At 44.9% G+C, this 18014-nt stretch overlaps 1 protein-coding gene across 3 annotated transcripts in view; it reads right to left on the bottom strand.

Annotated features, from left to right (window-relative positions):
• The window catches only part of ZC3H3 (zinc finger CCCH-type containing 3), a 349381-nt gene that overhangs the window by 117186 nt on the left and 214181 nt on the right, over positions 1–18014 (bottom strand). For all 3 annotated transcript variants that reach the window (XM_048841821.2, XM_048841824.2, XM_075124896.1), the window contains exons 6-7: positions 3962–4046; positions 1035–1190 (exon numbers count right to left, since the gene is read on the bottom strand). In XM_048841821.2, the coding sequence (XP_048697778.2) occupies positions 1035–1190; positions 3962–4046 (241 nt within the window). The remainder of the gene's footprint in view (positions 1–1034; positions 1191–3961; positions 4047–18014) is intronic.

Raw genomic sequence — 18014 nt, 5'->3', positions numbered from 1 at the left:
AACACTCTTGCGTGATGTATGTACTTGGTGCGTATCAAGACTTATGGATATATGCTGGAATTATTACTAATGTGTGTTTAAACCTGGCATGTCAGCGCGGATGGTAATTGTCCTGCTCTACTTGGCCCTGGGGAGGCTTCAGCTACAGTACCGTGTCCAGTTCTGGAAAACACACTTCAAGAAAGGTGTGCACATATCAGAGAGAGTCCAGAGGAGAGCAACAAGAATGAAAAAAGAGGTTAGAAACCCTGACCTAAGGAGGAAAGCTTAAAAACCTGGGCGCGTTTCATCTTGAAAAAAGAAGCGTGAGGCGGGGTCCTGATAACAGTCGTCAAATATGTTAAGGACTGTTCTAAAAAGGAAGGTGATCAGTTGCTCTCCATGTCCACTGAAGGTAGAACAAGAAGTAATCGGTTTAATCTGCAGAAAGGGAGATTTAAGTTCGATATTAGGAAAAACTTTTTAACTATAAGGATAATTAAGCTCTGGAACAGGCTTCCATGGGAGGTTGTGGAATACCCATCACTGGAGGTTTTTAAGAACAGGTTGGACAAGCACCTGTCAGGGACGGTCTAGGTTTACTTGGCCCTGCCTCAGCACAGGGGGCTGGACTTGATGGCCTCTTGAGGTCCCTTCCAACCCAACATTGCTATGATTCTCAGAAATCTGTGCGTTTGTGGTTCCTGTTAAAAAAAACTTACCAAAGAATGTTCTGGCATCCTTTGGGATGAAAGGCAATCTCTGGATTTAAGGCCATCATTACATTTAGTAAAGCAAATCTCTCTCTCTCTCACTCACACACTCTCTCTCTCACACACACAAGCCACGGTCCAAATAATATTTTACTGGCATGACATGCACTTTGAGGATGTAAAATGCTATGTTAGTTCAAAACATTGCTACTGTTTGGTCTTTTTCACTAAACATGTGACAGAGGCAAGGACTGACTGCAGGTGAGTTCTGTGTCCAACCATATCGAGATGAAGCACAAGTATGCGCTTGCGACGAGAAAAGTTACGTGTCCATGTGCCCACCTGGTGCAGACAGCTACTTTTTCCGGATCATGGATGTAGGGACAGCTCTCCCCACGGTTACATTTGCCAAAGCGGTTGTAGTACATACAATACTCCTTCTTCACTTTCTTCTGCTTGGCCTGACGAATGATGGCTAAACTCCGCTGAACAGCTCGGCTAAATGGAGGGAGAAAGCTATTTAGATAATGTTCTTAACTTCAAGGCAGCATCCTTACAACATACTGGGAAGTTTTCTTTCCATCAAACACAGGACCAATATTAATTGGTCCTGCTTTGAGCAGGGGGTTGGACTAGATGACCTTCTGGGGTCCCTTCCAACCCTGATATTCTATGATTCTAAGAGTCTAGGGTAAATGTTTCAAAAGCACCTATGTGACTCAGAAGCCCAATCCAACTTTCAAAAGTTTGATTTAAACATGTAGGAGCCTGTCTCATTGAATTTCAACGAGCTGCTGGCTCCTAAGGCACTTAGGTGCTTTGAAAATTTTACCCAGAGTTTCTTAAAAAATTGCACTATGAAGTCCATGTTACAGGATGCATCTGGGACAGGGGAAGAGCTGATTGCAGCTTTGAAGAACTACAACACATTTTTACAAACACTACATAGCACAGATCACAGCTAGTCATTCTCTGTGCTTATACAACACACAGCATGTCAACAATAATGAAGGTCCCGATTTAGAGGGTATTTCAGCACATGCCTAACTTTCAGCATGAGAGATGTTCCACCAAGTTCTCATTTGCTTAAAATTAGGCACATATTTAAGGGCCCCAGTGAATTGGGACCTAAATGTTCCTTGTAGGAGCACATGGCAACACCAAATATCAATGAACAACTTAGCCCACATTTTGTGACAGTTGGAGCCTGAGAAGACCGAAATATCTAGGAACATGAAAAGCTTTGTTATCTGGCATGTTGGGGGAATGGGGAGGTTAGTCAAAAATTCCAGTTAACTTAAGAGTTATATTTACCAATGGAGGGAAGGGGTGTGGGGTGCAGGCTCTGGGAGGGAGTTCGGGTGCAGGAGGGATTTCAGGGTGCAGGATCTGGGTGGTGCTCACCTGGGGCTGCTCCTCACAAGCTGTGACATGTCCCTGCTGCTCCTAGTGGGAGGCATGGCCAGGCGGCTCTGCACACTGCCTCCGCCCGCAGGCACTGCTCCCGCAGCTCCCACTGGCCGCGGTTCCCGGCCAATGGGAGCTGCGGAGCCAGTGCTCAGGGTGGGGGCAGCGCACAGAGCCCTCGTCACCATTCCTCCGCCTAGGAGCAGCAGGGACATGTCGCTGCTTCTGGGGAGCCCACAGAGCCAGGTAGGGAAACTGCTGGCTCTGGGCCAACCAGACTTTTCATGGAGATATCAGAAATGCCGATTTCTAGACAGACACAACCAAGGTCATGAGGGCATTATGAGGCTAGAACAGGCAATCTCATTCCCTTTACACTTTGATTTCTGATTGCCAAGGCCGATGGCCTGCAGTTCACTGGCAGCAACAGCCCACGTATTGGCACCCTGATCAACAGGTTCCACCAACACATGCAACATGGCTTGGAAAAGCCACCCAACTCCTTCCTTAGGGAGCTGGAGGGAAAGGCGGGAGCGTAGACATCGACAATGCTAAAGCAAACTGGGCTGCATTCAATAGCCAGCCAGGACATAAGAACGGCCACACTGGGTTAGACCACTGGTCCATCAAGCCCAGTATCCTGTCTTCCAACAGTGGCCAATGCCAGGTGCCCCAGAGGGAATGAACAGAACAGAGAATCATTGAGTGATCCATCCCCTGTAGCCTATTCCCAGCTTCTGGCAAACACAGGCTAGGAACATCATCCCCGCCCATCCTGACTAGCAGTTTATATTCCTTTCTATTTTCCTCACTCGGATTTAACTTCCACTTTTTAAAGGATGCCTTTTTGCCTCTCACTGCTTCTATTACTTTGTTGCTTAGCCACGGTGGCTCTTTTTTGGTTCTCTTACTATGTTTTTTAATTTGGGGTATGCATTTAAGTTGAGCCTCTATTATGGTGTCTTTAAAATGTTTCCATGCAGCTTGCAGGGATTTCACTTTGGGCGCTGTACCTTTTAATTTTTGTTTAACGAACCTCCTCATTTTTGTGTAGTTCCCCTTTCTGAAATTAAATGCTACAGTGTTGGGCTGCTATGGTGTTTTCCCCACCACAGGGATGTTAAATTTAATTGCATTATGATCACTATTACCAAGCAGTCCAGCTATATTCACCTCTTGGACCTGATCCTGTGCTCTACTCAGGACTAAACCAAGAACTGCCTCTCCTCTTGTGGGTACCAGGACTAGCTACTCCAAGAAGCAGTCATTTAAGGTGTCAAGAAACTTTATCTCTACATCCCATCCTCGGGTGACATGTTCCCAATCAATATGGGGATAGTTGAAATCCCACATTATTATTGAGCTCTTTATTTTAATAGCCCCTCTAATCTCCCTGAGCATTTCACAATCACTATCACCATCCTGGTCAGTTGGTTGGTAATATATCCCTACTGCTATATTCTGACTATATGATGACTATTGAAATATTCAAGACAGAGATACAGCTGTCCCATGAGAACACCCAACCCGGACCTAGAGGAAAGTCATTGTGAAAGGGGTTATTCAGAGGGGGTGGACATGTAACTTTGCATTCTGTGCCCAGGACAGGAGTTGGGTCTCAGCACAGGACACTGCCACTAGAAAACATGCAAGCTTCCAAAATAGAAACCATGTAATTTTGTCTCATTTATTGCAACCTCATAGCAGACGGCAGGAGAAAACCAGCAGCTTAGCAATCAGAAGCCCCATCGACTAAATGGCCAGTTAAACAGCTGGATATCAGGCTTCTTGCACCAATATGTGCATACATCATGGGCACCCTGCGAAAGGGGATGTTGCCATTCTTTCTTGAGAGTACAGACCTGGCAATGTATCTGCTTGTAGCTGATCTGTGCAGAGAGCTGGGAGGAGAATAACCGAGGCCGCTGGCTGTACAATCCAACCTTGCTGTTCAGAGAGAGAAAGAAACACAGACATACTCATTACAATTCACTCAAAGCCAAGAATTTCGCTGGAATTCACGAGACACTCAATATCTTATTAACATACAGGAGGTGGCATGTAAAGTTCACACAGGGGTGAATACGCTCTTTGTGGGCTTGGATGCTCTGGTGCCTCAGGAGATTCTACAGCAAGAAAGAAGGAAACAAGGAACCTGGGAGAGGGCTGGGTTGGCACTGGAGCAAAAACACTCTGTACCTTCAGCTTCGTGCGAAGGAGCATTGCAAAATCTTCCTCTGAGGAGGGGTAGGGTATCAAATCGACTCATAAAGGAGACACAGCCCTGATCTAGTAAGCCCTCCTTGCCTGCGTAAGACTGTGTAAGGGGCACCAGCACCTGAGGGCCCCACTATGGCAGCTCCATGATTAAGTACCCAGGTAAATCCAAGCAAGTGACCTAACCCCACACACGGCCCTGAGTGTGTGAGCAAGAACCAGGCAGCCAAGTGCCTGAGAGTCAGAATGCCTGGTGCTGCTTCAGAACCCTCCAAATCCCTGTTGTAGCAGCCGGGGGGATGCCCCGCGCTCTCTCATGTTCAGACTGACTGACTCATGTACGTGTACACACATAATTAAATTGCCCGTGACTGGCATATGAAAGCGGGAATTAAAATCAAATTAAAAAAGGCCTGTATCTTGGAGTTCCAGGTGGTAAGAGTGCAGCTCAGTCACTCACCTGCCAGCCCAAGTGTGTTCCCGAGTGAGCGAGTGGGATCTGATAGCGTGTCAATGAGCTCTCCCTTCGCTCGAGCTGTCACTCGGCCCGCCGGTGACGGCACAGCCCCATCTGTTCTGTGTGCAAATCAAATGCTGGTGCAGTCGCAATCCAGGAGCGGGTGTCACATGCCTGTCTATCAGAGGCATCAAACATCCCAGCCACGGGGCGAAAACGAAAGCAGTCAGTCACTGCAAACATCTGGCCGGCTAACAGACTGATACAATTTGCCGACAACTGGATTTGGTTTTGCCGCAATCTAACAGAACATGAACCGGACGCTTAAGTTGCAGCTGCATTTATTTAGCATCTTTTCTTTCTATCTTTCTTTTTTTTTTTTAAAAAAAAAAAAAACTTTACTTTCTGCTCATTTCCCCCTTCCCTCTTCCGCAGAGCCTGCCTCGCTGTGGGAGTTTTGACAAGAACAGCCAGGCACCTTTTCAAATAGTTTTCAGTGTTAAAAAATGCACATAAACTAACTTGCTTGAAAAGAGGCACTAAAAACCAAAACATGTTGCAGTGCAAAGGTGCTAAAAAGTTCAGGCAAATCTGTACTGAACCTAAAGAGCAGAAGGTGTTTAGCATTTTGCAGAACCTTCACTTCTCAGGGAATGGAAAAAAAAATACATGTTTAACTAAAAATGAATAAATAAATAAAACGCCTTCTGAACATTTCTAGCTTAACAGGGATCCCTGCACGAGGCTCCTAAATGCCTGCACATGGCACAAACACTCGCATGGAGCTGACCCTACATAATGAACAGTACTTTATTCCCTGCCACAGCAATGCAGTCCCTGGAGAAGGGACACTTATAGCAGAATAAATACAGCTCACATATTCCTTTTGAAGTTACTTGTACATTTCAGTGAGAGCAATACTTGGAATCTGCCATGGGTATGTCTACACTGCCATTAAAAACCCACCGCTGGCCTGTGCCAGCTGACTCCAGCTTGGGGGCTGTTTAATTGTGGTAGGTCTGGGAGCCTCGCACCTCACTGGGTCCTAGAGCCTGTGCTCCAGCCCAAGCCCGGACATCTACACCGCTATTTAACAGCCCCTTAGCCTGAGCCTTGAGAACCTGAGGCAGCTGGCACAGGCCTGTCACGGATGTCTAATTGCAGTGTTGATATATCCTAAGATTAGGGCCATGAATTCAGCAAAGCACTGAACAACTGCTTACTTGTACACCGACGTTTAAATGCTTTGCTGAAGGAGGATGGACTTTAAGAGCATGCTGGAGTGCTTTGCTGAATCGGTGGCTAGAGCTCGTGCTGTATCTTAGGGTACTCCTACACTGCCACGGAAGGCGCAACTGCAGTGACAGTGTGTTACCCATGTTAGATTTAATCTAGCTAGCGTGAAGACATGGTGGCATGGACCCCAGGGAGGGCTAGCTGCCCAACTATGTATCCAGAGTCCCTGGCACTTGTACTACTGCCGTTACCTCCGCCAACTAGATTAAAGCTATATTTTAAAGCCTCTATCGTTACACCTTCAATTGCAGTGAAGGCCTACCCTCGGTTCCAAATGCAGTAGGGGTGTAACAAGGAGAAACCGCATTTTTAAGAGGAACAATCTCTTGATTTCATGAGCCCCGTTTGCAGAAAGGATCTTTAACAATGACTATGGTTTTGGTGATAGTTTCATAGAATCGCAGAAGTCAGAGGTGGAAAAGATTAGCCAGTGCATCTATCTGCTCAGACAGCAGATGTCAGCACAGACAATTCCCTATCACATCTTCCAGTGTTTTGTATTGTGGTTGTTTGTCTCTCCTCTCCAAGAGTGGTCAGTAGCCCACTTACAGCTTTCATTTTTCTTTCCCTTTTCCTCACGCGCACAATACTATCTGCTTATGAAGTGTTATTGCTCTGCACTTCTATAGCCCCTTTGATCCAGCCATCACAAGGGCTTTGTGGCCTCAAACTAGGAAACATTATCATCCCTATTTACAAAAGGGGAAAACTGAGGTGCAAAGAGGGGTTAAATATCTTGCCTCAAGGTTACACAGCGAGTCAACAGGAGAGCTAGGAATAAAACTCAGGAGTCCTGCCTTCCAGACCCTGAATCTAACCATCCAAATCAGGTCTGTCCAACTGGTCTGATTCCACCAAGGCCACACGCCGAGCCCCAGCCCCAGATTGGGAAAAGCAGACCATCTGCAACCAGCAAACATTGTGATGCTTCCAGCAACCAGGCAAGCATTTGACTCGACAAACCTGATGCTGGGGGAAACACAGTGGCCAGCTCTGAAAGGATCATTCTGATATGCAACTACAGTCCAGTGCTGACATGTAGCAGCTGTGGATGCAAGCATCTCTTAGCAGAGAGAAAAGGAGTACTTGTGGCACCTTAGAGACTAACCAATTTATTTGAGCATAAGCTTTCGTGAGCTACAGCTCACTTCATCGGATGCATACTGTGGAAAGTTTTCAGAGTAACAGCCGTGTTAGTCTGTATTCGCAAAAAGAAAAGGAGGACTTGTGGCACCTAAGAGACTAACCAATTCTTTTACGTAAAAGAATAAATGGACACAAATCAGATATCAAGAATTATAACATCCATAAACCAGTCGGAGAACACTTCAATCTCTCTGGTCACGCGATTACAGACATGAAAGTTGCGATATTACAACAAAAAAACCTTCAAAACCAGACTCCAGCGAGAGACTGCTGAATTGGAATTCATTTGCAAATTGGATTCAATTAACTTAGGCTTGAATAGAGACTGGGAGTGGCTAAGTCATTGTGCGAGGTAACCTATTTCCCCTTGTTTCCCCCCCCCCCCCGACGTTCTTGTTAAACCCTGGATTTGTGCTGGAAATGGCCCACCTTGATTATCATACACATTGTAAGGAGAGTGATCACTTTAGATAAGCTATTACCAACAGGAGAGTGGGTTTGTGGGGGGGGGGAGGGCGCGGGGGGGAGAAAACCTGGTTGTGCGCTGGAAATGGCCCAGAGTGATCACTTTAGATAAGCTATTACCAACAGGAGAGTGGGGTGGGGGGAGGTATTTTTTCATGCTTTGTGTGTATAAAAAGATCTTCTACACTTTCCACAGTATGCATCCGATGAAGTGAGCTGTAGCTCACGAAAGCTCATGCTCAAATAAATTGGTTAGTCTCTAAGGTGCCACAAGTACTCCTTTTCTTTTTGCGAATATAGACTAACACGGCTGTTACTCTGAAACCACACATAGAATAGCCACTTGAATGTTCCTCACCAATAATAAAGAATACAGGGCACTTATAGAATGCCTTTCATACAAGAACCTCAAAACATCCTCAGAGTGGGTATTGATTTATGATCTCATTTTATAGGTGGGGATACTGGGGTACACGGAGATGAGGTGAACGGCCATAGGGACACAGTTGGGACTAGAACGTAAGTTTCATGATCTACCATTAGAGTCACACATTTTAAAGCCAGAATCTAGTCCATTGGTTCTCCACCTGTGGCCCGCGGTCCACTTGTGGCCCAATCAGCCCACAGCTGCAGCGGCCCATTTGACCTCCTCGTGGCCACACATGTAGTATCTATATTGTGTGGATGTGGCCCACATAATCCATAGAGAGTGGCATATGCAGCCCACAATGGTAAATAGGTTGAGAACCACTGCTTTAGTCTGACCTCCTGCATAACACAGGCCAGAGAACGTCACCTAGTGATTCCTGCATGCAGCCAAATAAGTTATAGACTCATAGAATATCAGGGTCAGAAGGGACCTCAGGAGGTCATCTAGTCCAACCCCCTGCTCAAAGCAGGACCAATCCCCAATTTTTGCCTCAGATCCCTAAATGGCCCCCTCAAGGATTGAACTCATGACCCTGCGTTTAGCAAGCCAATGCTCAAACCACTGAGCCATCCCTCCCCCTGGTTGAGCTGGAGCAGATATTTTCAAAAGACACCCGATCTGGATTTAAAGACTGCAAGTCATGGAAAATCTACCCCATTCTTTGAGAAGCTGAACCAATGGTTCTTGACCTTGACTGTTAAATTACCTCCCGTTTAAATTTGTCTAATTTCGTCTTCCAGCGACATGCTCTTGTGATGTCTGGTAGACATCAGCTCCCTCCTCCCTGCATAGGTGCTAACAGTCTGGGATCAAGAGTCACCTAGTAACCTTCTCTTCAATCAGCTAAGCAGATTGTGCTCCTGAGGCCTGCTCTTCAGATCTTGAAGGATTTTTTGTAGCTCTTCCCTGAGCCCTCTCCAGTTTTTCAACATCCTTTTTAAAGTGTGGACACCAGAACTGGACAAAGTGGTCTCTCAAATGCTGCATAAAATACCTCTTTTTGAGTCTCATCAGTAATCGCATGCAAATGTAGACTGTCAGTTGCATATGCATTTCTGTGCTTGCAAACCAGCTTGCTGTTTGAAGTAATTGGACCCACCAAGTCTTCGCCAAGAGTTATGAAAAGATAGAGCTAACGATTTCCATGTCGTTGATTTTAAATGTCTATATGCAAAAAATCTATCTATCTATGGACTAATCTATTTACACGACTTTTGTACTCTTCTAACATGCGGTCTGGCAAGGAGCCACACCAGTATATGGACATTTACAACTGTCAAGAGACTAAGGATTAAGAATGTGCTACGATGCATGAAGAATGCATATTTTCCCTTAAGGGATTTTATGACAAATAACTAACACCCTAACCACAGAGTTACAGCAACCCAGAGGCATTCTTGTCGACTGCAAAAGTTAGAAAACCGTGGGCTGGAATTTTTAACTGACCGAACAAAAAAATCAACAGACCGACAGCTGGAACAGAAATCGCTTCACAGCGCTACTTGTGTTTTAGAAAGCTGCCTAATTATTTACCCAAACTGGACCTGCTCTGAAAACTATTTTAAAACTGCCTCAATATTTACACACTTGGAAACGGTCCATTGCTTACTTAATAATCTTGGTTAAAAAAACTGCATCATTATGTATTAGCCTTTTAACATTATCAGTTTGGAAGTGGGTTCAATACATTGGGCTTTTAGCCAGGACAAATGTTTTCAATCTCAATTTTTTGATGGGTTTCCCTGGTGCAAAAAGAATTTTAAAACACATACAACATATTTTGCAAATCTTAAAAAAAAAAAAAAGTCACGTCAGGGATACAATCTGTGGCCACAATCCTGCAAGTGGATCCATCTAGACAACAACACTGGCCCAGATTCTCAAATGTGATTAATGACTTTAGAGCTCAGTTTATCACAGAATCACTGAAATGCTGGGTTGGAAGGGACCTCAAGAGGTCATCTAGTCCAGTGGTTCTCAACCAGAGGCCCAGGTGCCCCTAGGGGGCCGCAAGCAGGTTTCAAGTGGTCCACCAAGCAGGACCACCGTTCGACTCGCTGGGGCCCAGGGCAGAAAGCCAAAGCCCCACTGCATGAGGCTGAAGTCTGGGGCCCTGAGCCCTGCCACCTGGGGCTGTAGCAGAAGTCTGAACAACTTAGCCTTGTGGCGCCCCTGTGGCGTGGGGCACTGGGCAATTGACCTGCTTGCTACCCCCTAACCCCGGCCCTGGCTTTTATATGCAGAAAACCAGTTGTTGTGGCACAGGTGGGCCGTGGAGTTTTGAGGCATGTTGGGGGTGTCTCAGAAAGAAAAAGGTTGAAAACCCCTGATCTAGTCCACCCCCTCGTGCCGAGGGAGGATTAAGAATACCTAGGTCACTCCTGGCAGGTGTCTGTCTACGCAACTGTAAAGGGGCCTGACAAATCCTGAGCACCTGCCCCCTGGAAATCAAGCCCTTTATAGGTGTCTCAAGTCAGTCGACCAAAAAGTGAAGCAGTTAAAAAAAAAAATCACAAAGTTTGGGCTGCTAATATTTAGTATTTACACTACACTTTTCATCTTCAAAGCACTTCCGTTATTAATGGACACTACCAACACTGCTGCAAGGGATAGATTATGCCTATTTTGCAGAAGGGGAAACTGAGGGAGAAAGGTTAAGAACCTTGTCTAAGGCCACAGGGGGAGGCAGTGCAAGACCAAAAATTAGAACTCAGCAGTTCCTGGCTCCCAAAGCCTTGTTCAGAAAGGGTGCCCCAGGTAAGCCATAGTCACTGCAAATGCTGCAGTGCATACACAGAACAGGCCCATCCACTGCACCACACATTCCAGCCGCTCCGATGGCATCAACACAGCAGGTGCAAGGAGCAGGGGCCGGGTTAATTTAGTAAACAGTGGTAATGACTCAAGTCGTTACTTTCTTGATTCTTCTCACTGCTCTTGCTAAAAGAACCTGCTAATGCTGGTGATCACAGTGCAAACTATTATACAAAGCTCGCCCTCACCTACTCAGATGTCTCTGAAAGATTCTGAAGTCATAAACCCTCCTCACTGTTGGGGGTGGAGGTTTGAAGAAACCCAAAGGCAGCTTAGTGCTGATGGTCAGAGCATGACAGAAACTGGGTAGAGACTGGACTACATCTGACATGTCTCCTTCCCATCCAAAGTATTGTGTGTGTGATGAAATCAGAGTTGGCCTTGCAAAATTTCTGCACACTGAGCTGTATTAGAACCAGAGATGGGAAACAGGTTCCTTCAAGTTTTAGGAACACAAAGCTGTGGTGATGGGTTTAGATCCTGTGAAAAGACTTGGGCTCCCAGATGTAATTATTTATACAAATTAATAAATAAAGAAGAAGAAGATCAGATTCTGATTTGGGCCTCTCTCTAAATGACATGCGTCTCTCAGCAAGTTGGGAGCCACGAGCTGATTCAACAATTGGTCTAACTTCAAATCCAGGAGTAAATACTGCTCTTGGATCTGCATGGCAAGTCATGCATGCCAGATTCTGCTTCCCCCATAACCTGCAACTCTCCTGATGTACCAATATAAATAGGTTTCAGAGTAGCCGCCATGTTAGTCTGTATCCGTAAAAAGAAAAGGAGGACTTGTGGCACCTTAGAGACTAACAAATTTATTTGAGCATCAGCTTTCATGAGCTACAGCTTACTTCATCAGATGCATGCAGTGGAAAATGTTAAGGAGTTTTTAACTGATTACACACAGCACAGCAGCAGTGGGCTTGATATTTTATATCTTGCATAAGGGGCTACTGTTTTTCTTTTTTTTTTTTTTTTAAATTAATGATTTTGTCCACCTGAGGCACATCATCTGTAAGAAAATACACAGCCCATGTAAAGAGGCTGTTCCTCTTAATACATCATCTGTACCTGACACTGCCTGCTCTGGCAGTTCTCAGCGTTATCAAGCAAGTGCGCTGAAAAGTGATTGTTGTACCTAACCCAGCTGCGAGACTCTGCGCGTCTCTCCGGAGGGAACAGGAGCTGTCATGTTCATTAAATGCATGATTACAGCTATGATTAATAGCGGGGTCGAGAGCCTAACTACTTTTCTTTCAATCTTTTGAATGAATCATCAGCCAAACTGCACAGTAGCCTTGTCCTATCAATCCAGCTACTCAAGGATTTTCTACACGGTCCATCACAAAGCATCTTTCTCTGAACTTTTTGGTAATTTTTTTAAATGGACAAAAAAGCCTGGATTTATCCCTGCTTAAGCTGTTCTGCAACCACAAAACGTATTTACAACCAGTGGGCTCCAAGGCAGTGTTTCTCCTCCAACACCATCACATCAAGGCCAACCTTTGCCCTTAAGGTCATCACAGCAACTGGGACACAAATAAAGCTGATCAACAATCAGGAGATCCTTCATCTACTACCCTCATCTCCATATCCCCTGGTAGGGACACTTGATAATTTCACGGATAGCCACTTGAGTGCTGTCTGGGAGAAAATGTTCAGTGTCTTACAAAATGTGTTGGCTAGAGAGCTGCATGCAGAACCTTCTGAGGGGCTGATCTGAGACTGTGGAATTAACTCCCCCAGGAACTAAAGGACCATCACAAACCTCACCACACCAAGCCCCAAAACAAGACACTCCACTGCACATGCGGCTTCTCCTGGGGCAAGACTAAGAGAACAAAAAACACATGACATATAGGTCGTCACACTGCTACACTACTGGAAGGCACTCAGATCCTACAGTGGTGAGTGCAGTATAGCAACCAATATCGAATAGATCAGAATAGATGGAAGGTCAATTAACATGTCGCTTCAGGAGTCCAGGGCAATCAATAGATTAAAAATGGGGGAGGTATTTAGATGTCATCTTAATGTTTTTATGATTCATATATGATCTTTGAAAGTGATTCATATATTATATATACATAAATTAGATGCAAACTGAATATTTTCCTTTGCACCAATATTAGCTGTAATTATTGCATGGTGTTAGCTTGGTTAATTATCAGTCCAGTTGTTCAGGAAGGAAAGAATGCCAGCATCTAAGATGTGAAGGACACTTTGTATACACAAATGCTTTATATACAGGGAAATCAGATTTTCCATAGAAAAAGCTTGAGAGAGAGGAGCAGATGGAGGACTTACTGAGTCAGGGATGCCCAGCACTGGAGGCGGGTACCATATAAAGTTAGGTTTCAGAGTAACAGCCGTGTTAGTCTGTATTCGCAAAAAGAAAAGGAGAACTTGTGGCACCTTAGAGACTAACCAATTTATTTGAGCATAAGCTTTCGTGAGCTACAGCTCACTTCATCGGATGCATACTGTGGAAACTGCAGAAGACATTATATACACAGAGACCATGAAACAATACCTCCTCCCACCCCACTCTCCTGCTAGTAATAGCTTATCTAAAGTGACCACTCTCCTTACAATGTGTATGAAAATCAAGGTGGGCCATTTCCAGCATAAATCCAAGTTTAACCAGAACGTCGGGGGGGAGAGGGGAGGGGAGGAAAAAAAAAGGGGAAATAGGCTACCTTGCATAATGACTTAGCCACTCCCAGTCTCTATTTAAGCCTAAATTAATAGTATCCAATTTGCAAATGAATTCCAAAGTTAACATTCCCATGTACCAAAGAAGATTGGCAGGAGCACTTTGAGAAAGCACAGCTGGTCGCAACATTTAGTTGCGGCAGAGATCAAGGAGTGAATGGGCCACAGACGGAACTCAGCTCTCAGCTCTGGAGGCAGAATGCTCCAGATCAGAGTGGAGGCAGGGTGGCCAGAGTAAGGGCCCCACCATGCCTGTTCTGTGGATACAGGACTTTGGTGCCCAGGGCTGTTGCTTTCTCCTACAATGTTTCACCAGCACAAAATCCATTTTATTTGTTTAAATCCCCAAAAAGAAAGTGAAATTAACGTACCAGGAGCAATTAGCACTCCGCACAGGTAATCACAGCTGACGGATGCTCCCTCTGATGGGCTTCTCCCTGGATTACCTTAATGGGTTTTTCCAAGGCTTCCATTATTTTGCCTACTTCTAAAGGGAAAGGGCTTTTGATGAAGCTCCCACCAAACAGCGCAGCTTTCATCCATTCCCCGTATGGCACTTCTGCACCATTAAACGCAATTTGTTCTGCTAAACCTGTTTAATGCATGACCTTGGCACCCAGGAAGAGTATTCTTTTAACCACAATGATTCCTTTAATAGGTCACATTATCATTGTGCTTTCTCTTCTACTGCACAGGCAGCCCTACTTCTCGTGCAGCGAACGAATCATTGCAGAGTGCTCTGGCTTTATTGCTGAACAAAAAGTTTTTAGGTTGGTGCCGAGGAAATTTATTTCTTTAATTATTATTCATTTAAGTGGGTTCCACCATTTCAGATAATCAGCACTAGCAGCTGCTGAGGTAATTTATTTTACTCACCAGACAGCGAGAAGCCTCATTCCCTACAAGGTAATGACAAAACAAGGTAGAAGGTACTATTAAAGCCAAGCAGCCACACTTTCCTCCTTGCTGACCTAAGTGAGCTGCAGACAGAGTCGTAAGAGGAGCATGAATGTCCTTGATACGAACTACATCCCAGAACATTTTGTTATTACGGAAACACACCTGAGATTAAGTTAATAAAAAACACTTGTTTGTTTCTAGGTTATTAATATTATGGCTCTGGAAATCTCTGCAAGGAACCCCCAAACCACCCAAAATGCTCAGGATTTCATGGCAAACTCCAAATTGGGCCACATGCAGCCATAAGATTATTATTTATGATGCACTACAAAATTGCATGTGCTTTATAAACAATTAGGTGACAAGGTCTCTGCCCACAAGAGCTTGCAATAAGGGTACTGTCTCTAGTACATCTCATCATACTGGAATAAGATGGTGAGACATCAAGTTGGCTGGCAGGATGCTGAGCGCAATTTACCACTCAGCATAGATCAGGGCAAGTCAGGTTCAGCCCTGAGTCAGCAAACCCTGATTAAACCCTTCTGGGGGTCAATTCAAAGCACAACTGCAGGCTTGGGAGGCAAGGCTGAGCCCAGCAGAAGTGGTGCCAAAGATGTCTGCTTGAGGCTCTGCAAAGTGAAATCACTGAGGGGTGAATGGGTCTCACTATTTTCAGCTCTTCCTAGTGTACTTAGGAGCTTGTAACAAAGCCTCTTTCCTCACTCCAACACCAGCACAATTCATCAGGCTTCTGCCCCAAAACTGAAATGTATAAGAAATTAAAGGATTTTCTTGCTTTCTTCCCAGTACCCAGCCTCCTCCAGGTACGAGAGAGCCTATGCAGTACGTACAATAGCCGTGGCTAGGAAGAGATGTGGACACCTGTTTATATTACCAACTCAAGGCCAGAGCTGAAAAGGCCTCCATGCATAGAGTTCCCATTGACTTCCACAGGGGATCTGCCAGCAGAAAGCTTGTCGTACTGCACCCTTACAAGTTAGGCATTTCTTGCACCGTTGAGGGTGGCTGAGTGCCTAAGCTTGTGGTACTAGAGACAGATTAGCACTGAAAGGCAAATCATATTGGACTACAATTCTTTTGTGAGATGGCTCAGACTTAACAATAAAAACATTTCACCTTTACTCTACATCCATTTAGCCCTCCCATACTCCCCCACCCCACCCCCGGAGGTATTATCCCCATTTTACAGAAAGGGAGGCAGAAAAGTTAGTAAATTGCCCCAAACCAGAGGTAGTCAGCATCTGAGATGGGATTAGAACAAGGAATCGTGACCTCACTGATCGACTGTTCTGTCTCTGTGACTGAGGGGCTGGCATCGCTCCTGGGCTCAGAAAATCACTAAGAGCACAAATTCATGTATTGCACTAAAAGGCACAATTGGGGCTAGGACGATATTTAACAGTAGCAGACACAGAGCCCACAATTCATTTACAGAAAGTGTCTCTGCATGTCAGAGCAGCAACTAATAAACCTTAAGAAGAAGAAAGAAAAGGGGGCATGTTGTGGCGAAAGCACTTCAGCTTTTTAAACCTTTTTCTTTCTTTTTTTTTTTTTTTTTTGAACAAATTAAACTCGAAGGGCTGGCCTAAAGCCAAGGAGCTAACTAGAGAATGGACTGTTCACACAAGCCCTCGGTGACATCACCGGCTTGGTTGTGGTGCTGAGCACTTTATCATCTGTGCAAATGTGGAAATTGCATTTCTGTGGCGCTCAGCACTTCTAAAATTAGTTGGTAAACAACCAGCAGATAGTGCACTTTCTTCAAATGCATTCTTCCCTGCTACGGAAGCTGACAGCTTGGCTCGGACTTTTTTTTTCTTCCCCTTCCTTTCACCCGAGTTTGGAGTTCCCCTGCTGGGTTCGAAATCATGTTTATTATTATTAGTCGTCCTCCTCTGGCACCATCCAGCTGAGGATCTCAAAGCGCTCTGCAAATGGTAAGGAGTCTTGACTCCTTAATGCTACTGTGGGGGAGGGAAGTATTGTCATCCTCCTTTTCTGTTTGGGGAAACTGAGGCCCGCAGAAGGGAAGTGGCAGGCCCAATGTGATGCAGCGAACCAGTGGAAGGGCTGGGAATCTATCTAGTATTTATCCAGCACCTCTGTACTATTGGAACATATCCAAGTATTTACAAATAATACCATTTCCCTCTCTCCTCTTTCCCAAAGTGTGGGAGAAATTGCCTTGTTGACAAATTCTCATGATTTTATTCTGACTCTCATGATATATCCTGTTTTTCTTAAAACTCCAGCTCTTGGAATCTCCTCATCATCGTAGAATCTCAGCCTTCATTAAAATTAAAAAGATAACTTTCTAGCCTTCGTGATTACAGAGAAAAGAGTGAATTCAAAAGGCAAATAAAAAGAACGAATTAAAAACAAAAACAACAACTCATGATTTTGGACCATTTAGGGTATGAAAGAAACAGCCTGGTTCATTCACAGTAGTTTTGCTGTGGGGGAAGATGTGAAGGACTAGAAACCCTATCTTCTGACTCCCAGGCTTGGAAATCTATGCCAAATGTTCACCTTTAGAAAACTCTGCAAGACATCTGTAGAGGAGGTAAGTAGGGTTTAAAATCTTACATGGTTGGCCAAGAGGGGATTCTGGCATGGCCCAGAGGCCAAATCCAGCCAACTGACTTCTGTGTCTTTAGTACACGTCAGGCCCATGACTAAACATCCCAGCTTGCAAATCTGCATCCTGATCTGAGCAAGATGGAAATGGAGCACTGCATGCTGGGACTGCAATCCCCATCCTCTGCCCTTCTGTATTACCGATGAAAGGGGCTGCAATCTGGTAATGGTAAATTAGGTACAGCCCTCAAGCTGCTATAGCTAATATGTGCTCCACTGGGTATAGTCTGAGTGCTCCAAAACCATCACAGCTCTACCATCTTGTTTTGCTCGACTCCTTCCTTTCACTAAACTCCCTCATGTTCTCATGTATGTACTGCATATATTCACTCAGGCTCTATTCAATTAGCATTAACTACAACAAAAGGGGCCATTTCTCATTAATCATGTTCTGCCTATAACTGCCTTTTAAACAAAACTGCAAGCACTGGCCATTGCTTCAGTTTGCCTCCTGAATTTGTAGTAGGGATGGGTGGGGACTCACTCAATCGTATCTAACAAAGGGCATCAAGTGGGTAAATATGGACAGGGGGACTTTACAAGGATGAGACTCAGAAACTAAACAGTGCATGGAGGAGAGCCTGAAATCAGCTTGCCTGCCACAGATGCCTCTGTGCACCTTCAATTCCATCATGTTACCAATAGCTTTAACTGTAACCAGGAGCAGTTCTTTAATAGATTGGGGTCAGGACTGCTTTCCGGACAAAGTCAAATCTTAATTTTGTTTCTGCTGCTTTCAATCTTGTACCAGGGTTGCTCTTTTTCCCTTTAGAATTTATGAAAAAAACCAAGGGTCCTTTTCCAGGACCTCTTC

This window comes from Caretta caretta, chromosome 2 (genome assembly GCF_965140235.1).
Source record: "Caretta caretta isolate rCarCar2 chromosome 2, rCarCar1.hap1, whole genome shotgun sequence".
Classification (NCBI taxonomy): Eukaryota; Metazoa; Chordata; order Testudines; family Cheloniidae; genus Caretta; species Caretta caretta.
Note: the sequence above shows the minus strand (reverse complement) of the source record. Positions and strands in the feature narration are given on the sequence as shown.